We start from the raw sequence: 23,575 nt of genomic DNA on the forward strand, positions 1-23,575 counted from the left end.
ATAGGCTGGACCTCTACAGGCAAAGAAAAGTGTCATGAAATAATTATCTGGGTAAATCAGGAAGAAATCATTTTAGTTTGAATTTATACTGTCATACATTTTCTGTGTTCATGGCATTATGGCACAGCCCAAATTTCCCTGTATATAAGGATTTTTTAATCTTTTTTTTTTAAGATTTCATTTATTTATTTGAGAGTGAGAAAGCACAAGCAGTGGGAGCTACAGAGGGAGAGGGAGAAGCAGGCTTCCCGCAAGCAGGGAGCCTGATGCAGGACTCCATCCCAGGATCCCAGGATCATGACCTGAGCTGAAGGCAGATGCTCAAACGACTGAGCCACCCAGGTGCCCCGGAATTTTTAATCTTGCTTTTTATTTTATCAAACATTCAAACATTTAGAAATTTGAATTACCTCTGGCCTTATTTCTGACTTATTTATGACTGTTTACATATATAAAGCATCTGGCAAATAGTAGATACTAATAAATGGTAAATTTACCAGGCAATTTTCTAATAAATAATTATTATTATTTGATTTCCAGCAGGCGACTTTATCCAACTAGAAAAACAGTAAGTGTCCAAGATTCAGAGCATTGTAAAGAAACCACTTTGCAAACTCCAAATGTATCATGGAGATTTTTTGTTGTTGGAAAATGTTGAGTGAGAAGAGAATTTTTCATCAGATTTCTTCAATTCCATGAACACCCCCCCACCTTTTTCTTTCCAGTTTTCTGAGAGTGTGAAGAAAGATGGAGAGGAAGAATGAATGTATGCATGTACACAGATTTTTTTAATACTTCTGTGCAATTGAACAACTGTGATAACAGAAATTTGTAGAGGAGGCTATTATGATCTTATGCTTACACGTATATATAGTTTTCTGCATTTCTTAGGTAAATGGCATCCAGTCTCATCTACAGAGGATTAGAATTACTGAAATTACAACTATAATAGCCCATAGAGTTATGTAACGTTTTTTTCACTTCTCTTTTCATGTGAAAAGTGGTTTAAATATTATTCATTTGAAAATCTTCATTACATTACAAATAAAGAGTTGTACAGGCAAGTCATGTCAGACCATTCCTTTCTTTTTATTTATTTATTTATTTATTTTTATTATTTTTTTTTTAAAGATTTTATTTATTTATTTGAGACAGAGAGAATGAGAGACAGAGAGGATGAGAGGGAGGAGGGTCAGAGGGAGAAGCAGACTCCCTGCCAAGCAGGGAGCCTGATGCGGGACTCGATCCCGGGACTCCAGGATCATGACCTGAGCCGAAGGCAGTCGCTTAACCAACTGAGCCACCCAGGAGCCCCCTTTCTTTTTTTTTTAAAGCTTATTTATTTCTCTTAGTAATCTCTACACGCAACGTGGGGCTCGAACTTCCAACCCTGAAATCAAGAGCCACACGTTCCTCTGACTGAGGCAGCCAGGCGACCCCCCTCTTTTTTTTTTTTTAAAGTTTACTTATTCATTTTAGTAACATGCCAGACCATTCTTAAGAAAATACTCCATTACTTGTGGCAATTTTCAAAATGCCTAAGAAAGGTACCTGTTATTGAAATAAATCTTTTGTTTTTATAACATTTCTTGGGGCGCCTGGGTGGCTTAGATGGTTGGCGTCTGCTTTCAGCTCAGGTCATGATCCCGGGGTCCTGGGATCAAGCCCCGCGTCGGGCTCCCTGCTCCATGGGGAGCCTACTTCTCTCTCTGCCTCTGCCTCTCTCTCTCTCTCCCTGTCTCTCATGAATAAATAAATAAAATCTTTAAAAAAAAACCCCAAACATTTCTTAAGGTAAGATAATTGAATGCTTAAATTAATATTAAACAGACAAACAACTTCTAGGGTTTATACTCTTTTTCTTCTGGATTTTAACCATAGTTCTGAAATACATTTTATGAAAATTCAAAAGTTTCTAATTTAGCTATTAGAATAAAGCTCTTTTTTAAAAAAAGACCCCATTACGCTCTATGTTCCAGTCCCTCCATATGATACACTTTTTCTTTCTTTTCTTTCTTTCAGTGTTTTGGAATTCACATTCAAATGGAGTAAGAATGGAAAGAGTTTATTCCTTCTAGCAAACTTCTTCATGCTTTATTCATTCATTTATCTTGTATCAAGGTATCCTGGCATACTTTTCACTTTATTTTCAAATGCCTTAACTTTCTGTGTTTATTTCCCCATCTTAAAATGGCAATAGTAATAGTTCCTACCTCATTGGGTTACCATGAAAATTAAGTGAATACATATGATAAAGTGCTTAGCAAAGTCCCTGGCACGTAATAAGTGCTCAGCAAATGTTAGCTGTTCCCATACTCGCTGTTTTTATACTACCTTCACCTTCTGATCTCTCTGGGCGTATGGTCTGGCTGCTGTTTGATTCTGACATTCTCAATGAGTACGTTGAAATCAGCTTGAAATTGTTCAAGCCTAGTACCCCCCGAAGACAGGGTGAGGTGCTGAGATTCTTCTACTAATGTATTTATGATGCTTATTTGATCTCTTAGAGAGGAATTCCTTCTCCTCTGGAAATATGTTTTAAAACTTCTCCCAAGAAGAAAGAATTGCACAATACAGAATACTCAAAAATAATGTATTTTTTTCAAAGATTTTATTTTTAAGTCATCTCTACACCCAACGTGGGCGTCAAGCTCTCAATCCCCAGATCAAGAGTTGCATGCTCCACCAACTGAGCTGGCCAGGTGCCCCCCAAATAATGTATTTTTAATGAGCCCACTACAAACTGCACATACCATGCTCCAAACATTATTTGGGGGGACCTTCTCAGGACAAATTCTTAAGGAATCCCTGTCCCCATCCCACCCCAACAGATACCACAATGGCATAATCTAGTCCCTTGTTACTCAAAGTGTGGTCCATGGACTATCAACATTAGCATTAGCATTTCCTGGGAGTTTGTTAGAAATGCAGAGTTTCAGGCCTTTCCCCAAACCCACTGAAACGTAATCTGCACTTCAATAGGCTCCCCAGGCAATTCATATATACAGTAAAGTTTGAGAAACACTGATCTTGTTGAGGTTCTGCTTTTTTTCTCCTCCAGCGAGCCAGGATAACATCATATATTTTATAAACAGATCAGGATTCCTCAACCTCTGCACCATTGATTTTTTTTTTTTTTTTGGAAGTATAGTTGACACACAATGTTACATTAGTTTCAGGTGTTTCACAACATAGTGATTCCACAAGTCTATACATTATGCTCTGCTCACCACAAGTGTAGCTACCATCTGTCCATATCACACTGCACTATTGATATTTTGGGCTGAATAATTCTTTGTTTTGGGGGGACCTGTTCTCTGCATACAGGATATTTAGCAGCATCCCTGGCAGCAACCCACTAGATGCCAGCAGCATCCAATCCCTGACCACTTGTAAGTACCAACAATGTCTTTGTATTAGTCATTATTATACTGGTGTTTATTGTTACCTTCACCCTCTGATCTATCTAGGCTTATAAGGTGCTGTGTTTGATTCTGACATTGGCTAACAATGTTGTTTTGTGAGGCAATGTGTGATTGCTAATTGTCTCCCTGGGAGCAAAATTGCCCCCTGTAGAGAATCACTGAAATAGATCCACTTATTTTGCTACGTTCTTCATTTCTTCTAAAGTCCGAGCAGATCATAGAACATTTTCTATCGTTGTTAGAACCTATTTTCAGTTTATTATATGAGAAGAAGGCTTTGAAACAATTTTGATAATACCTTATCAAAATTCCTTTATGTGTCCAAGTACACATGAGGTCTTACTATTCTTGTCTCCTTTTCAAGTTTTCTGCTAATGGCTATAGTATCTGAACTTCTTGTGATGAGACAAATGAGTCAGAATTAAAGGAAGTAAAATGGCCTTCCTTGGAGTGGCATCTAGCAGCTTCTCTCTTTTTGTTTAGAGTTACAGAGTTAGAGAATTTCACATCTGGTAACATCTTCTCATCAACATTAATTTCCAGGGCTTCATTTGATTACAAATGCCAAAAAAAGATTAATTTGTGAATTCAACAAATATTTATTAAGTACAACTAAGAAGTTGGCACAAAACCCCTGCCTTTAAGGAATTTATGGGCGATGGAAAATTGAGATCCTAATGCCGCCCCACTCCCCCCAAACTGTTCCTCCTGTAGCCAGTCTCAGAAAAACGGTACTCCATCCTTCCAGTCCCTCAGGCCAGAATCCATGGAGTCATCCCTGAATCCTCTCTTTCTCACACATCCCAAACCATTTCTATAGGAAGTCCTTTGACTCTACTTTCAAAATATACTTGGAATTGGAGTACTTCCATGAACACCATTCTGGTCCAAACCACAATCAACCTGTGGATGAATGCAGGGTCTCCTAAGTGGTCTCCCTAGTTCTACCCTTGCTCCCAGGCTATTCTCATCACAGCATATAGATTGATCCTGTTAAGATTTGAAGTCAGGTCAAGTCATCATGTCTCAGTTCAATCACTTGGGTGGTTCCCAGTCTCACTGAGAAAACAAGGCAAGGCATTTACAGTGGCCTACAGTAAGGCCCTACATCATCTGCCCCCTTTACCTGGCCCATTTATTGCTATGACTTCATCTCCCCTTACTCAGTCAGCTCTGATCACAACTCTGGCCTCCTTGATGGTAAAGATTTAACAACAAGCTCTGAGGAGAAAAAGTCCTGAATTTTAGCTGACTTCTATAGTACTCCTCCCATGACCAATGTCAGGCTACGAATATGATGTCACAAAAGGTGGAGAGGGGCACTGTAGCACATCGTTATGTAGTATTTCCATCATGCAAACACCATTGATGTAAGCAATCTCAAGAGCATAGAGAATAGTAAAGTGCAATAACATGGTTAGGAAGTGGTGACTTTTGAGTATTTATTACCTTGGTTTTTAATATAATTTATTTATTCAATAATAAATTTATATATAATTTAATTGTTTATAACGGCTATGTTTGACAACCAGCTTGCAAAATTCCTGAAAACTTAACAATTGGTTCCCAGGGCTGACTCTAGCTCACCACTATAAATAACACACCAAACATGCTGTTGCCTCAGGGCCTTTATTTCTCCATCTGCATGGAAAGCTCTTCTCCTAAATACTTGCAAGGCCTTCCTCTTTCATCTCCTTCATGTCTTTTTTTGAATGTTACCTTTTAGGTGACACCTTTCCCTAGCCACCCTGTCTAAAACTGCTCCACCCCCAACTTTTTATTTCGATACCTTGATTCATTTTTAACCTTAGCGCTTATCACCATACAACACACCATTTCTCTGACTTGTTATTTACTTCTAATGTCCTCCATTAGACTTAAAACTCAATGAATGCAGGGATTTTTGTAGGATTTGTTTCCTTCCAAATCTGCAGCATTTAGAACAGTGACGGGTAAATACTTAGTATTTGTTGAATGAATGGGTTAGTGTCACCTCTTCATTTCCTTTTTTTAACTTACTTTTCTGATTCTTGTTGCCTAATAGATAACAACACGTTTATGTGTGAAAGAAATAGCATATGTTTCTGTCTAGGCTACAGGGACTAATTCCACCTTCCCTAATGTTTTGTTTTACTTCTTACATATTTTTATTTTTGACTTAGAAATATAACTCTGTAGTTTCCCCTGTCCTGCTTGAGAATGATCCTAGTTAAATGATCTTTCATTTCTCATTTCTCCATGAGTAAGAGAGTCTGGGACCTACTGTTGAATGTCACCTCATAGAACTGTATAAACTTCTGACTGTCTAACTCTGAGACTTGGCAGCCTTGTCAGATGCTTTTTTTGCTATGTTCTCAAAAAGGCAGCAACTTACTTGCAGACAGTTGCTGATTCTGCTCCTGACTGATTTGAGGTTTCATAGACTGCATATAGATTATTTGCTGAGGTCTTAGACACATAAGGGAATTTAGCTCCCCAAACAGGATATTCATAATTTTCCATAACCATTTTTGACATTGTAAATTGAGGTTGATAGGAATAGGACTATGCCTTTCCAGGTTAATTTTTCTTGAAAAGGGTATCTCTTCTATCTCACCTCCATGTCTGAGCATCATACACAATTATATTGTTGTCCAAACTATATCGGTAATGTTTTTAATCTATGGTTGTGATGTGATGTATTGTTTTATGAAGTATTTTTAAGAGCAAATAGAAAAACATTTACCTTATAAGATACCCACAAAGAAATATTTCTCCCAGTGTTTCCTTTTAGGCCTTACAAAGTTACAATCATGCCGTAAGAGATTCATTGGAAGAAAAAGCCCATGGAATTGTGAATTTGTGCTCAATACATGAAAACTCCCAGTGAGTCACACTCATGTTCAGTCTAATGCCCATTTTTACAACTGGTAGGAAGAAGTACATGTTGGAAGGTCACTGCTGTATCTCTGAGTGCAAAGTGGTATTAAGTTTCTCAAAAAAAGTGAAATGACCAATTCCATTATTAATAGATTCACTGCATATGCTTACTTTAACTTTTTTTTTGCTATATTATATGGACATTTAATCTTATTATTTATGCATTCCTTGAAGAGCTCACAGAGGAGATTGTCTTCAGAGCCAAAAGATTAAATTAAAATGCGTATTTGACTCTGGTGTGATTGTAGTAGCAAATATTTATGGCTTTGATAGGGAATAAACAGGTAGTATTCACCTATTGTGATGGGTATGTAAACTGATACAACCTTTTTAGGGGTTACCTTGGTAGTACATATTATAATAACAAATATAATGTCTTTCACACCGTTGTTCCACTGTTAGGATGTTAACCTAGAGATAAATTCACATTTGTGCCCAAAGATTAATGTACAGGGATATTCACTGCAGCATTCTTTGTTTTTTTTTTTTAAAGATTTTATTTATTTATTTATTTGAGAGAGCGAGAATGAGAGAGAGAGAGAGTACATGAGAGGGGGAAGGGTCAGAGGGAGAAGCAGGGAGCCTGATGTGGTACTCGATCCCGGGACTCCAGGATCATTACCTGAGCTGAAGGCAGACACTTAACCGACTGAGCCTCCCAAGCGCCCCTCTTTTTTTTTTTTCTTTTAAGATTTTATTTATTTATTTATTTGACAGAGAGAGACACAGCGAGAGAGGGAACACAAGCAGGGGGAGTGGGAGAGGGAGAAGCAGGCTTCCCACCGAGCAGGGAGCCGATGTGGGGCTCGATCTCAGGACCCTGGAATCACGACCCGAGCCGAAGGCAGACGCCCAATGACTGAGCCACCCAGGGGCCCCAGTGCAGCATTATTTCTAAGAAGGAAAACCAGAAATAGCCTATTGTGGAAGAAGATGTGGAAGGCTATGGGACTGTTAACAAGGATGAGGTGGATTTATATATACTAATCTTTTAAGTAAAAAGCAAATCACTGAACAATATGTATGGTATGATGTCATATATATTGAATAAAAACAAAGCAAAAATATTTGTAAATGCATAGAAAATACCTCAAAGCATACATACCATACCCCTAATGATGTTTATTTCTGGGCAGGAAAAATAACGGGGGGATACACAGAGGGGAATTTTACTTTTTACTGTAGGTAATCTTTCTCTATTGTTTGAATTGTTAGCCATGATCATGTATTAATTTCTAAATTAAAAATAATTTTAAAAAATAGTGGTGCCTGGCTGACTCTTTCAGTGGAGCATGTGAGTCTTGATCTTGGGGTTGTGAGTTTGAGCCCCACGTTGGGTGTAGACATTACTTAAAAATAGAATCTTAAAAAAATATTTTTTTAAATAGAAATAAGTAGTAAGTGCTAAAAAGGAATTTGAGTTTGTTTCTCTTATTTCCGATGAATGTTATTGTTTTGTAAGACAATGTGAACTAGTAGAAAGAACACGTAAGTTCTAATGTTGACTCAACTACTGTGGTGTGTACCTATGTGTATATGTATGTGTGTTTGAAGAGGGGGAATCGAGAATGAGATTGCAAAATACTAACTATCTGACAGGGTTACTATGAGAGTCCAGTGAAATATTGTACAAAGAAGTCTCAGCCTGCTAGACAATTGGCAGGCACACAGTGCAGTGTACTTACATTTCTTTATCCATATCCCACTCCAAGGTTTGAAATCTGTTTGATTCCAGTAAATGAAGGTAATGAAAAAAAAATTAGATGCGTCAGACCTGTGTTCTGAATTTGATCTTGAAAATACAGTGATCAAACATCTGCTCCTATCACTTCTTTTTATACTTGTTAATAACAAGCTGATATTGAACACTCCATTTTGGCTAATTCTGGGCAAAAATGATGGGCTAAATATTTACATCTGATTCACGATAGTCAGACAGAGATGACTTCCTAGGGGGTTATGATTTAAAGATCAGATGAAAAGAGACAAAGGGACAGCAAACTGAGACTATTTGAACTTTACAGTCCACACAGTGCTTTATGGGTCACACTGCTCCTTCATAGCCATTTGATCCTTCATGGATGAGACAGGCATTAATGATGTCAGCCTCATTAAATGGGTGAGATGGGTGAGAAGGAAACTGAGGCCCAAAGAGGTGAAGTGACTTGCCCAAGGGCACACTCTGAACAAAGCCAGGTCTTACTCCCAGTTTTTACTCCTAGTATTCTGCCATTTAAAAAAAAAAAAAAAATCGGTGGCCTGGTCCAAGAGCTGAAAATGTGGAGGGAAAAGGTTTTTTTTTTTTTAAAGATTTTACTTATTTGACATTGAGAGAGACAGAGAGAGAGGGAACACAAGCAGAGGGAGTGGGGGAGGGAGAAGCAGACTCCTTGCAGAATCGCGGGCTGATCCCAGGACCCTGGGATCATGACCTGAGCCAAAGACAGACGCTTAACGACTGAGCCACCCAGGTGCCCCGGAAAAAGTTTTTTTAAAAACAAGAAATCTCCAGTTTTCCTGGTAATAGACTATAAGTATTCCAAATGACCAGTGTATACCAGGTATTTTATATATTATGGTTTGATATTATTCAGTTAGGCAATGAATAAAAATCTTAGGCCTGAAAGTCATCCAATAAATACTATTTTGGTAAATCCAAGAGTTGAGTTATAGAGTTTTTCTTTATTGGAGGGTGAGGGAGTTATTTTTTTTATCTTTTAGAGAGAGAAAGCGATAGAGAGAAAACAAGCAAGCAGCGGGAGGGGCTGCTGGGAGTCGGATCTCACAACTCTAATATCATGACCTGAGCCAAAAGCTTAACCAGCTGAGCCACCCAAGCGCTCTGTGAGGGAGTTACTCTTAAGTAGTTTTGGTGTTAGCCATTGTTCCTTCTGAGAAAAGATCTGCTGTTGAAATTGCAATTTAATAAATCATTGATTAACCTCTTGGTGGCACAACGGGCCTAGAAAATTTTGGTGGGCTACTTGCTGTTTAAGCAGAGAAAAATCAGTAAACCTGATTTGGAAGGCTCTTGGAGCAAAACAAGCGAGGCAACCACGTGGAAGTCCACGTGCATGTGACTTTCATAGAAAATGCTATTTGGGATGATGAAGAATGTGAAGGGCAGCTACGCTGAGAAGTCAAAGGTAGGGGCAGATCAAGGGCATCTGGTGGGAGGCTGTTGGCATGCACCCTAATCCAGCAAAAATACCCAAGATACACTAATTACAGGGATTATAGTGTCTTCGTTTCTAGGAAGGGTTGGTTGTTGGAGCAGCCAAATCCCAGCCCGGGGAGACACCGAGTTAAAATCTGAAGCAGCCTTTCTCAGGATCCAGTCAGGTACCTTTTCCACGACTCCGAGATCACAAGGCTCCAAGAGTGCATGCCCCCACACCTCACCCTACCCTCTTTCACCGTTATTCTCACCCTCAACTTCCAGTCCCCAAAGCCCGGCCTTTAAAATGGATGGTCCGAGGCCTACAACTGGCCTCCGGTGCGTTCTTTTCGCTCCTTTTTTCCACCCCTCCCGGATTAAAAAAAACAACTGGGTGTGCCCTCCCTCCTCAAAGCGGGGCTCCCTTCCGAGGGGGCGGGTCCTGATCACCGCGGGCTCAAACCCCGCAGGTTGGCGGGAGCAGGCGGGGGCGGGCCGGCGCGGATTCGGAAAGAACCCAGCGAACGCTGCCGCGCGCCGCGCTCAAACTCGCGCCGCCAGCAGCTCACGAGCTGCGCCCCACCCTCTCCGTCACCAAAGGCGCCCAGCCAATGAGCGGGCCGGAAAGGCCGGGCCTGCGGGCTAAGCATTGGGAGGGGGAGCAGCGGGAGGGGGACGGGAAGTCGAGGGCGGGCTGAACTTGATTGACAGGTCGCTCGCACCAATCCTCCGCGCGGCTTGTCTTCGCTCTCTTCTCAGCTGGGCTCAGCTCTTCGTCCCACCTCCTCCTCCTCCACCCCCCTCCTTGCTCCTTTTCGACCCGCCCCACTTCCCCTCCCCCACTCTGCAGGCAAATCGCTGCTGGAAAGAGGCGGGGGCCGAAGCGGCGGGCTCGTGTGGAGACTTGAGGTGGGATTGACGGGCGATCTGGCCAATAAGAGGTAGGCTGATGGCGCGGCTGTGGCTGGAACCGGCCAATGGGCAGGCGGGCTGGGGGCGGAGGCCCAGGTTCCAAACGCTCCGCGGCGCCATGGGCTGAAAACTCAACCGAGATGGAATCTCCCAGTCTGAACCGGTTTCAACCGGTTCCGAGTTTGAGGCACTAGGAGGAGGGGGAGAAGCGGCTGCAGCGGCCGCGGCAGGAGCAGCGGGAGCTACAGCATCAGCAAGAGCAACAGTAGCTACAGCCCCGGCGGCGGTGCCTGTTCCAGTCTTTGCTGCTGCAGTCCGTGCAACCACCCAGAGGGGGAGGGGGGAACCACCAGTCGCTGAGGAGCAGGAGAAGGGGGGAAAGTTTAGGCGAGCCTGGGTGGGGGGGCCCAGCGCCGGAGCCGCGTGAGAGAGGGAGCCGTATTTTGGTAGGGGGGAGTCGGACTGCAACTGGCAGCAGAGCGTCCCCCGACCTTGTGGACTCTATATCCCCTACTCCTGCCGCTTCTGCTGCCGCCTGTGGCTGAAGGGTCCCCCTGGGGCTGAATCTTTGGGACTTGACCCCTTTCCCCTCCCCCTTCCCTCACTCCCCAGCCAGGCGGGAGCATTTATTCCACGGATTAATTCCCCTTCCTTTTTTGGGGGGGGGCGGGTGGGTGTGTGTCGTGGGGGTGTCCCTGAAATAGTAAATATTGTTGAGCTTTTTTTGCCCTTATCTTCGTTTTTTTAATTTCCTTTTTTAAGGTGGGAAAACTGTGAAACCCACCTTGATTTCCTCCCCTCTCCCCCCTCCCCACCTTCCCTCGCCCTAATCCCCCGACAAGGAAAGAAGCAGCAGTTGGTTCAGTCTCTGGGTAAGTCGACTGTGTCTTCGGGGCCGAGGGTCGGGCGGCGGCCGGGCGGGAGGAGGCCGGCGTGGGGCGCGGCGGCGGCCGCGGGAGGCGAGCCCGGGAGGCGGCGGCGGCCCACAGCAGAGCCTGCGATTGAATGGAGCCGCTTCTGCCGCTGGGGGATGGAGGCGGGGAGGCGGCCGCGAGAGGGTAGCGCTTGCTGGGTTATTCGCGTGTGCGGGTGGCGGTGGAGGAAGGCGAGGAGCGTGATAGTGAAGCGAGGCCGGTGTGGGTGTGGAAGGGCTTCCCCAGCCCTCCGGGCTGGGGAGAAGTTGGGGTGATTTCAGGAACATCTCTGTAAATTATTAGGAGTGGAAGTTTCCAGAAATATTTAGTGCAGCAGCATTGAAACGTCCGCCTGCATCACGTGGCCCCTCGGTGGAGAGCTTGGGATCGGGGGAGGGAGGGGCTGCCGAGTCCCTCCTCCTCCTGCAAGGAAACTCGAAATCTTTCTGGTTTTTTGCAGAGTAGGATTAGAAGTAGGAAGGGTTAGTTGATTGTTCAGGGTTCTGTAAATGGGATTCCGTTCTGTAGTTTGTTGGGGGGGAAGGGGTTGAGTGTGTTAAGTGACCGAATCGTTTACTGCTGGCATTGTACAGTGGATGATGCCCTGATTCTCCTTCATTCCGATGTCTCCGAGTTTGGGATGGGTGGGAAGTGGTGTAGTAGAGGAAGCTTTAGAGATCTGCCCAGCCCGGACCTCCTCTGATCACGCAGAGGCCATGCTGCATTGAGAATGGGGCGGTGAACTTCAGGCGCCTGGTCTAAATGCCTCCTCCGAGTATGGGCGGGGTGAGTGCGTGCTCCGGTATGCTATAGTTAGAACTGCTGCGAATCGGTTCGGGTGGGAAGCGAGGGGAGGGCGGGCCTTAGTGAGGTGTGTTTCTACTGAATGAAGCAGGCAATTGCCCACACATCTAAGTAGAGTCTCTCCTTGTAGCGACTTGTTTTTTGACCTACTACTTAGTAATCATAAAGCAACGGTTATGGCTTGGATGGGAGTTGGCAGTGTGCAGCTGCCTGCTTATTCAGTTAGAAGTGGCAGTGAAGGTATTTTGGTAGTCACTTGTAGAGTCACATTGCTGGATAATCCCTTGTATATGCTATCCAGTGAGTGGATTTTAGGATTGAGTGTCCCAAGGAGAAAAGAAAGCGATTGTGGTTTCACGCTCTCCCGCGATGGCTGTTTGCTATCTGCCTGATTGTGTATCTTAAGCGTGTGGGACACTGCTGTTAGTGGAAAGAATGTTTTGGAAGCTGTTTGATTTGGGGGACTAAATGTGCTTGGCTTTGACCAGAAAGCCGCCATTTCTGTACAGTTCAAGAATAGGTAGGTCATTTCGAAGATAGCCGCTAGTTCTAAGGATGGCAAACTATTGTATTTAACACGAGCTTTTATTCTAAACCTGATTTTTTCACAAGAGTTTAGCTCGAAGAACTCTGTAAGGACAATGTACTTGAAAATGAAACTTTTTATAGTCAAATTGTTCTTTTTGTTTGGGTTATTAAATTATGATAGGACTACATAGGAGAAAAGTTCGTTCAATTTTTAACCAAAAATTGAAAACCTTTGATATGTATATCTTGGTGCTTTGTGGCATTGTTTTTCAATCTCAATTTTTAAGACTGTTCTGATCTTTAAAATTTTATGGTATTTGATGCGAGAAAATTTACACATTTGGTGGAATATATATATGTATTTCCATTTTTATATTCGTATGTAAATTAGATTTTTGTTAATGCATGTCAGATATTCTTTTGGTATTAAAAAACATTAATAACTGCTATGAATTTTTGAGATCTCATCAGTTTTTGCTGTCAGTAATGGGCTGAACGATTTCAGAGGAATAAAAATCCTTGAACTCTTAATTTCTCAATTTTTACATTATCTCTAACTTATTGACTCATCATTTACACTTAACATTTTTTGTAATTGGCATTATCATTAAATAAAGCATTTGTGTTAAAATTGAAATTGCTGCCATTGTTAACATTTTTAAACTGCTCCCAAGAATCCAAGAAACAGTCTTTTCCCTATCCTATCAAACATAATGTAATCAAATCCCACCCATTTCCTGATCCTGAAAGGTTTTTTAAGAGGGGGAGAAGTGGAGGTAACCAGCTGACTTTATTGGGTCTAACTACGGTCAACCAGGGGTTCTTAACCTGAGGTTTCATGCATGGCTTTCAAGGTGTCCTGGATTTTCTGTAATTGTGTACAAAATTGTGAGTTTTTAAAATTTGACGGGTGCTATCATGTTCTTCTGATTGTAAGGCATCTTGACCCAAAAAGGTTAAGAGTACTGACTTAGCCAGTCAGACTAGAGTGGCACTGGCTTTGAAGAAAAAGCAAAGATTTTTATAATGCTGTGCAACAAAAATGTGAATGTGTGCCAGCATCTTGGATTAGAATCCTCTTAAAAGGGTAACATTGCTTATAAACTGGTAGGTTTTAGCCAGTGCATTATGTGAGATGAAGAAGTTTGTTTTTCTGTTATTACAGAATTTGTTTTTATTTGGAAAATATTTGGAAAGCTTTTACAGTTTTTTACCTTGCCAATGAATACCTGGAAATTGTAAAAAAAAAGTTTGACATGCTGTCGTAAAGTGTTTTTCTAGACATATGTTCAAGGAATTTTAATCTCCAAATTTATTGAGGGTTGAAAGAAATAGATGGTTTGAATATAAAAATTTTAAGTTCTGCTAGTCATTGATATATACAATAAGAAAACTTGGATACCACATTTAACTTTCAGCATCTTCCTGTTTTTTTTTCAGCATATCTTAAAAATTAAGGTAACATACAGGGAAGGGAGCTTTTACTGAAACAGAAGGCCCTATTTAGGAAGGGGGGAAATCCACTTAAACTTTATCTGTACCTAAAAATTTGAGATTAAGACTGAACTGTATCAATTTTTAGAGCCATAAATTCCTAGTAAAGGTTTCATTAAAAGAGGTTAGGAGTAATTTTATTTAAATATTAGTAGAACAGTAAGATTTTTCTGGGAATTTAAAATAGACATTAGAAAAGTTGAATGGACCTTAACTAAAGCAGTTACGGAGTAGCTAAGTATCTTCAGCATTTAGTTGCTTTTACTGTTATTTATTTAGGTAGTCTCTAAAATACTCATTATAATATTTGTAAGAACATGGTTGAAGTAAAATAACTTGAGTAGAAAGTTTCTGACTGATAATACCAAAATTTCATAGGCACCTTAAATTTTTTTCTTTATTTACAGTAATCTATGCCAGCAATTATGACAATGTTAGCAGACCATGCAGCTCGTCAGCTGCTCGATTTCAGCCAAAAACTGGATATCAACCTTCTAGACAATGTGGTGAATTGCTTATACCATGGAGAAGGAGCCCAGGTAAAGAAGCTGAGCAAAACTTTATAACATTATTAGAGTGCAATGAAGTTACTTGGTTAGAACAAGATTTTAAATTACCACCTTTTTAAAAAGTGTTCCATAGTTTGTATTAAATTGGAATTATATATTAACCAGTGAGAAGCGGTCTGCAGAATTGCATTATGTGCATTATATTTTGACCTGGTTAGAATGAGATGTTTTGGAATATTCTTACTTGTTCTGTCTTTAAGAAACCTTTAGCCAATTTAATGAAAGATAGAGCCTAATGTATCAAATGTTTTACAGATACTAAAGGTTGTATATCTTTTATGTATGTAATATATTTGGAGTTAAAAGATTCTTGTATTTTTGAAATATTGGAATTACAGAAGTACTTCACTGATAAAACTTGCTTTAAAAGTCCAGCAATACCAAGCATCTTAAATTATTTGAATTTAAGACTTGTAAAAGTGGTCTATTAATGTAGGCAGTTATCTTACACACATAATCCATGTTTTGATGAGTTTAAAGTTTTTGGGTTTTTATTTTTTTAAAACACCCAATTGAATGATAGACAAGACAGGAATGTTCATAATTTTTTTAGGTTTTTCTTATAAACTGGGTAATCTTGAATCTTCACTCTGTGGAGTTAATCACATGAGGAGTTTTAAATTGTAAAAATTTTCTGTTGTTGGATTTAAAAGTCTTTTAAGATGATGTGACAAAAACCAGTAAAATTTTGTTGCCAAAATATTATATTCCTAGTAGATGATGTCTAGTTAGTACATGTCTTGAAGATACTAGTTTATATTTGCATAGTTTAACCCCGAGTGCTATCATACTTTTTAAAAACCTGAAAGGTAGAAATTGTATCTTTCTAGATGATCCAAAAAGCATAATGTATAAATACTAGCACGTGCATAAATATTCCATTCCCTCTGAAATACATTATTGATTTTAGTATATATATAACAAAGAGAAAACTTGAAAGGGGGCCATGAAAGTTGTATGAGTGGTAAAAATTACTCTGCAGATTTTGTAAGGTTGGTCCGGTTTTATAACTCCTAGGGGGCTTTTGGTCCACGTTCTTGTCTCCAGAAGCCTTCCTGAAAAGTTATTCCATCCATATGTGTTACACATACCATGTAGTTGTTTCTTTGTGCTATACGGTCAACATGGAGCTTTAAGCTTCATTTCATTCTAACATGCATGTATGGAAAGCAGCTACTTTAGGAAGAAAGTAGAGAAGTAAGGTTGGGCTCAACTTTGAATATATTAGAAGCACAAGTCTTGTAAGCCATTAGGAAAATGGCAATTTAATTTTGTCACCTCACTTAGCTGCTACTGCTATTTAAATCTTTGTTCTTTTCTAACATGGCTCACAACATCTAAAAGTATGATGGATAAACAAAGAGACCAATATTCTTCTAGGCTTATAACTAAGAAGTAATAGTAATTTTTATCATGAAGACTATATTGGTGGTGGGGTGCCTGGCTGGCTCAGTTGGAAGAGAATGTGACTCTTGATCTCACAGATGTGAGTTGAAGCCCCATGTTGGGTATAGAGATCACTAAAACAAAAAAAAAGACTTTAACTATATGTATGTTGGTGCTGCTGCTGTTTTTAGTAATGTTTCACATTAAGATTTAATGATTTGTTTTAAATTTGATTTTTTAATAAAATGTAGACTTAGGAAAGTGTTTTCTATTTATCAAGGTAAAATAAACTTTCCCAAAAGTAAGAACTTTATGTTTAGTTATATCATAAGACAAATCTGTTACATATAGTTGCAAACTGCTATTTGTCATTGTTATAGATAAGGAAATGGAGGCTTAGAGCTCTTAAAATCAGCTAAAAACCTTTTATCTCGAAGTGTATCTTTACACTTGTAGTTCAGTGGATTTTTCATATGCTGCCTCTTTGGGGGTCTTATTGTGAATAAAAAGAAGAAAGCTTTCTTGGAAAACATGTTTTTAGTGAGGGGTGTCTTGTTTTAGTCCAGTAAGTTTTCTAGTCATTGCTCTAGAGTTTCACCTACAAAGTTACCTACCTCACAGGAGACTGGAAGATAGTAGGGTTTGTAAAAGCACCTGTTATGGTGCCTCATACTTAGAAGGCATTCTGTTTAAAGGGTACTTTTGGAAGTATAAAGGTTTAGCATATTTACACAAACTCATTGTTTTAAAATATTGTATGGTTTCTTAATTTTTTTCCAGTCTCATATGTGCTAAAAATGGCAGCTATAAAAATTATGCTAATTAAACATTAAAACTCAGAGGAAGCTAATTTTTTTTTTAAGGATTACATAATTTTGGAGGTGAAGAAATTGTTAGAATGGTGCCTTTTAATCTATACCCAGAGCTTATGTCCAAATGGGCAATATAGAAGGGTGTTTAACACTGTAACATTAGGGCTATCTTCTAAGGATTTTTCTATTTTTAGCCAAGTTAGGCAGCCAGCGGGAAAAATACATGGAAGAGTTGGGTGTTTTCTCCAATACTGTGTTAAGTGACTTGAACTCTTAATCTATTGCTTAGCAACTAAAATACTTTCACCATTCAGTAAGTAACACAGGGAGATACCAAATTCTCTCCCTTAGTTTCCTTCCGTGTCTTTTTTAACCCCTTCTGGAGTTTTAGTTTATAAAAGAATATTATGTAAGGATAGTGGGGTTAGGACAAAGTAAAGACGCTAAGACACAAATACTAGAAGTGACTTTTATGGACGACTAAAAGGAAAGGACATGATTTATGCAGTGTTAATGATAATAGTGTGGTGAGTATTCACTTATGTGCACAATGGTCATCATTTCAAAAGTTCTGATAGAGTATCTTGACCAAATAACTTTTACTAGGCGTGGATCTTTGATATACCTCATGCTCTTGTTATTTGTTACTATTTTATGTGCAAGAATATAACTAGTGAGAAATGAATAGATCTAGTTAGATACTCTCTGGGAGACAGTCAAAACATTGCTAAAGTGTGCTTTGGCCCTAGATAACTCAGATCACTATTCTTTCTGCTTTTTGTCATTATATAGCATAATTAGAACTCCTTAAAACTATTAGTCCCTTAACGAAATCTAATCAAAATATGTATATTTTAAGAGCTTACATTCTAGCTTGAACCCTGTACTTGTAGGTTGGAACCCAGGCAACTGGTTTTTCTCCCAAGTTCCATGGTGGTTCTGGTGGTGTTGTCAAGGTACAAAACCACTACTTAGTGGGTGTATATTTTTAAAGTTTTCTTTTAAACAATAAGCAGTGTGTATTGCTAGTTGGTTGATGGGGGAAACCACTATATCTGCTACCTAAGGAAAATAATCTTAACATCAAAGCCAAAATAAGGAACATGATTTTTTTTTTTTTTGTAAGTTGGAATAAAACCTAAGTTGAAGATTTTGAGGTGTCTGTCAGAGATGGTTCAAATTGGAATGCTTCTTTCCCCCTCTTTGATGCTTGCTTTATAACCCATAAATTAAACCCTTGATCAAGTTGAATCAATCTAACAGAAAGATAATTGACAAACTTGAAAATTACCGAACTTCTTACGTACATGTGATAGAACTAAGTAAAAGGTAATTAGGGAAGATCCAGTTGAGCTACAAAACTGCCTTTAAAGGTGAAAAGATTAAGCTATTACTTCTTGAAAAAAAATCAATAGAATTAATAGCCTTGGGTAAAATGTGTTCGTATCATTAAGAAACTATAATGGTTGAAATGAAGAGACTAGATACATAGTGTCAGTATGGCTAGGTCTCTAAAACTCCATTGTCTGTTATACCTTATAATAAAGCTGAGGGAAAGTGTCAAATGAAAAGAGCAGATTGTAGTGTTTTTTATAGTATACTATTTATATAAAATTTAGTGACCACACAACTATATCACTCATGAAATTTATGCACATGCTGAGAAAATATGGACAGGAAAAGACACCAAATTCATGAAACTCATTATCTCTAAAGAAGGAACAAAAGGAAGGAAATGGCACTGGAGAAAAGGTATAAAGGTGATTTCCATAAGTTTTAGAACTTTTACGTTTATTTTTTTATTTTAAATTAAAAAAAATTTTTTTTTTAAGATTTATTTGACAGAGATACAGTGAGAGAGGGAACACAAGCAGGGGGTGTTGGGAGAGGGAGAAGCAGACTCCCTGCTGAGCAGGGAGCCCGATGCGATGCGGGGCTTGATCCCAGGATCCTGGAATCACGACCCAAGCTGAAGGCAGATGCTTAACGACTGAGCCACCCAGCCGCCCCAGAACTTTTATGTTTAAAAGAAAAACAAATACAAGTAAAACAGTGTTAACATTTGTTAATTGTGGATGATGGATATATAGGTTTTTCTTATTTCTGGGTTTGCATTTTAAAGATGAAAACGGGTGCCTGGGTGGCTCAGTAGGTTAAATGTCTGACTCCTGGTTTCAGCTCAGGTCATGATCTCAGGGTCCTGGGATTGAACTCACTCCCGTGCTCAGTGCAGAGTCTGCTTGAGATTCTCTCCCTCTGCTCATCTCCCCCTCACTCTCACTCTGTGCCCTCTATCAAATAAGATCTTAAAGATATGAAAACAGAGTTTTCAAAATAAGCTAGGATTTGATATGAAATTTAGAAGATTTTCAGAGAACAGAAAAAATGTGTATTTAAAATAAATTTAAGAGATTTTTTTAAAAAGGGATTCAGGGTCTTTGTGTTTTTTATGTATCTACAGGTATTTGAGGTTTGTAGCCTTACTTAGACCTAGTTTTTATCAGTTTTCCCAAGGAAAAAAACGTGTAATTTTTTTCCCCATGAAATACATTTTTATAGGTAAACTTTGTTGGAGATATCTTGGTAACTTGTAAGACAGGGAGTACCATTACGTAATTTAAGTATATGTGAATTTTTATATGTTGCTTTCAGTTAAGTGCTGAGAACTCCCTTTACGCTAGAGAAATCTTTATTAGCATTGGTTGAATTTAAGTTCCATTTTGAGAATACCAAATAAAGTAGTAGATTGCCAAAAAAAACTACTGTTTCAAAGGGATGTATATTCCCATTTTAAATTGAAGTTTAAGGGGCACCTGGGTGGCTCAGTCGTTGGGCGTCTGCCTTCAGCTCAGGTCATGGTCCCAGGGTCCTGGGATCGAGCCCCACACTGGGCTCCCTGCTCGGCAAGAAGCCTGCTTCTCCCTCTCCCACTCCCCCTGTTTGTGTTCCCTCTCTCGCTGTCTCTCTCTGTCACGTAAATAAATAAAATCTTATAAATAAATAAATAAATAAATTGAAGTTTAAGAGTGATAGAGGATACATTTTTATTTCTGTATGAACTAATTATTTCTTGAGTGTTTCAGGAAGTTAATAGAATAGAATCACTGTCCTATTAGGATTTGTGCTTTGCTCAATACCATTTTAATGAATGATTAAAAAGAACAAGTGAGCTTAAAATTATTTTCATGTAATATTTTAGCAAAGAATGGCTCAAGAAGTACTGACACATTTAAAGGAGCATCCTGATGCATGGACAAGAGTCGACACAATTTTGGAATTTTCACAGAATATGAACACGAAAGTAAGCAAGTGGTGGTTTTAAAATCCATTATTTCTTCTTTTCTTCCAGTCATAAACTTTGAGGAAGGTATCTCATTTTTAGTATTAGCATTTGTTATCTCAAATTATTTGATATTGTTAACTTCAAAATTGAGTCTTAAACATAGAATGAATTCTTGCAAATAGTCCTAAGAATTATGAATGAAGTTTTGTAATTAGGACTAGTATGCAAGGTGGCTTTTTTGGTTGCTTTTTTGTTTTTGTTTTTGTTTTTAGAATATGTATACAGATCTAAGTAGCATAAATTCTGAATGTTATTCAGAGATGAAACATCAGAGGAATTATTTTGGGCAAGTAATCAATATAATAATACAGGCTAGGCACCTCCAACACCAAGTTGTGTGGGCAGCATAAAACCCTGCTCCATGGTACCAATGCTTTAAATGGGACAGCACTCAGTTTTTATTTGCAATTGAAAAATGTTATAATTTGGGTCATTTTTTCCTAGTTTGAACAGAAGGGTTGATCAAAATGTGTTTTGACTGTTTTAGGCTTGATGATTCACACTTCTCTTTAAACTGCCTTAAAGTAATAAAATACCATGCATGGCATTCTGTTTAATACACACAAGATTTCCACTTGGTATACATTGTGTTAAAACAGAAAATAGCCATTTTCACATCTGTTTCTGAAATCAGACTGTATTAATTAACAGTTTTAAAATATTAATTAGTTTTGACATCTTGTAAATTTTAGGGCAAAAATACAGTCCAGAACTTCCTCAAAGTGCTAACCTTAAGTAACATAATAGTGTTTGCCTGTTTGCTTGCCTGGTAAATTTTGCTTTTTATACTGACAGACATTACTAATGTTTAAGTTGATTTATCAACAGTATTTTTAAAAACTCAAATTTGTCTTGTGAAAAATGAGATGATTAGAGGAACAGAAAGAAAGCAACAGGTAAAGAATTCTTCAATTTACATAAATTACAAATGATTTGGTGCTAAATTTATGCACTATGACATTTGGCTTTTATGCAATCATTTTTTTTTTCTTTAAAGATGTTAACACTACCTGATATTAATCATAATGTTCCATTATGTTGATTGCTTGTAATAGGAAGAAAAGGGGTGTCTTCCTGTGCAACTGACACAGCTAGGCTTTGACGGCAGGCCTCCACAAGGTCTACCCTTTTGATTCCCTTTAACTGAATTCTGTTCATCAATTGTTTTTGTTTCATGGGCGGTGGGAGGGGAAAGGGGAATTCAATGCATAAAATAAGTATTTCTAAGGGCTCAGTAGAAATTTCTACCATAGGGATCATTTCATGCATTTATTTTTTCATTTAGTCTTTGCTGTTATCTGTCCCTCATCTTCATAACTCAGCAGTGGATTTCTCAAGTCCTGAGATGTAAAGCAGAAATGTAATTAATTCTTTAGAGTGATATTTGGATTATTTATGGATATTTCCAAAGTAGTCATTTATGATTGGCCCTTAGATTTGGCTAGCAGTTAAGATTTTTTTAATCAAAATACTCTAATTCAAAAAATGTAAATTCTCTTCATATGTGGAGTCTTAATGTTTAGGTGAGATTGGGTTTTAGGATATTATGGCGGTGATCTCTGTATTCCTTTGACTTAACTTTTGAAAAGCTTTTATTGGGCTTACTGCCTCAGCAGGGTTGGCAGAGAGAAAAATATGAATTGTATCTTCAGCAAGCTAAGGCTATCATTTTACAGGTGGGGAAAGGAATAGAGGTTAGTAAATAGGTAATTTAAGTAACAAAGTATCAAAAAGGAAGCAGGGTAATAGCATAAGCTGAAAAACGCTGGCTAAATAGGGTGAAGTTATCATTGAGATTGTTGCTTCTTACTGGTATATGTATGGTGGATTTTTAGTTTTTTAAAGATCGTTTTAATTGGTTGAGAATTAGCAAGAGGATATATTCCAAGTAGTAAGAAGTGCATTGTTTTGACTTAGTAAAACTTAGATAGTGTCATGTCTATAAAATTCAAAGTTTTTAGGGTAGTATGTTCTCAAAAGTTAATTGAAAATTTCAGTCAATCAGAAACCTTTTTTGCCTATTTATATTTTTCTGAGACGTAGACCTATAAAGGGATTGTAAATGAACAGGTTAGAAAGTTTCAGTATTTACTGCTGGTTATGAAACCCTTTAATGGTGTCAAATTTGTAATTTCAGAATTTTGCTTTGGCCTTGTTTTTATTTTGGAAGTCTTTTTAAGGAATGTTCTGCAAATGTAGGATTTTAGTTGAAATGACAAAATTTTCTTAAAGTATGAAATGTTAAAATGGAAGAGAACAGCAAAAACATTTACTATTTGAGCACAATGTAGTTTGGGACAGTCTATATTGTGCTTTGGATAAAATGAGCATTCACATGATCCCTTTGGTTGAAATACTAATGCTCCTATTTTATTGTGTGATGACTAACCATTTTAAAGATGAACTCTTATTCTCAGCCAAAACTTGCAATCTGAAGTTCTATGTCTATATATGAATGAGTTTACCTTTCAGGTATTATAGCTCATTCTTCCCTACTTAAGACAATTGAAACATACCACAACAATTTTGTCCCTTTTCTTCCTCCTGTCTATCCACACTAATTGGTCATGGTAATAATTTTGGGTAGTAACTCCTATAGCATTATAAATTGTTGTGAATGTTGTTGACTATTTAGAGTGAGTAATCAGCAGGAGGGACAAAATGGCTTGAAAGTGGTATCTGTATTAACTTTCTTACATTTTTAGTTAAGACTTTTATATTTAGGAAGGAATACCTGAAAGGTAAAAACAGATTGCAACATGCGTTTGTGTATTATTTTTGACTGTGCACAAAAGTTTATCTTTAAATTAGTAGAAATAGCAAATGTAAGGGTGGGATTAAAATTTAAAATTAAACCCGTGGGCTGTCTTGCTGCTCCTTAAGTAACACACCAGAGATGTTTATAAACACTTTCTATAGAAAGTATCTGTGACAATACTTTAATACTTGGCCAAGAGCTTACAACTCCTAGAGGATGGTAGGAAGCTTGAGAGCATCCAAGCTGCTAAATTCTTAGGAGCCTGGTCGTGTTAAAGTACGTGAGCCGATGAGCAGTCATTTATGCTGTGAATTCATATCTGGCTGCTACTTTTCCTTCTACAGATAAGCCCATTTGGCTGCTAAAGGGCTTTTTATTTGGTTCTTCCTCCTGGTGTGAGCATGTATAAACAGCAGGACGTTAAATAGAGTAGTAAACAATAAAATGAGGAAAATGCATGAAAACTCAGTATATGGGTGAATAGATCCTTGTTTAATCTATGTAATTAAACTTGGTAGCATAATGTTTTTGAAACTTTAGATGTAAATGTGTGA

At 38.5% G+C, this 23,575-nt stretch overlaps 1 protein-coding gene and 1 long non-coding RNA gene across 3 annotated transcripts in view; both read left to right on the top strand.

Annotated features, from left to right (window-relative positions):
* Window positions 1–7,813, top strand: LOC135361459 (uncharacterized). The gene is made up of 4 exons (XR_010405681.1): window positions 1–568; window positions 2,023–2,121; window positions 3,328–3,392; window positions 6,186–7,813. It is a non-coding gene; the product is annotated as an uncharacterized LOC135361459 (long non-coding RNA).
* A 2,703-nt stretch (window positions 7,814–10,516) lies between these two features.
* The window catches only part of XPO1 (exportin 1), a 45,698-nt gene continuing 32,639 nt past the window's right edge, over window positions 10,517–23,575 (top strand). Inside the window, exons 1-3 of one of the 2 annotated variants that reach the window (XM_045884927.3) lie at window positions 10,517–11,285; window positions 14,561–14,692; window positions 20,120–20,221. In XM_045884927.3, coding sequence (XP_045740883.1) covers window positions 14,567–14,692; window positions 20,120–20,221 — 228 coding nt within the window. In that variant the 5' untranslated portion in view covers window positions 10,517–11,285; window positions 14,561–14,566. Of the gene's footprint in view, window positions 11,286–11,683; window positions 12,114–14,560; window positions 14,693–20,119; window positions 20,222–23,575 lie in introns of those variants that run through there. The other variant, XM_045884925.3, reaches the window with a different exon arrangement.

The sequence above is a fragment of the Mirounga angustirostris genome, unplaced genomic scaffold (assembly GCF_029215605.1).
Source record: "Mirounga angustirostris isolate CCGP_5_RB_7025 unplaced genomic scaffold, mMirAng1.0.hap1 SCAF_10, whole genome shotgun sequence".
In the NCBI taxonomy this organism is placed as follows: Eukaryota; Metazoa; Chordata; class Mammalia; order Carnivora; family Phocidae; genus Mirounga; species Mirounga angustirostris.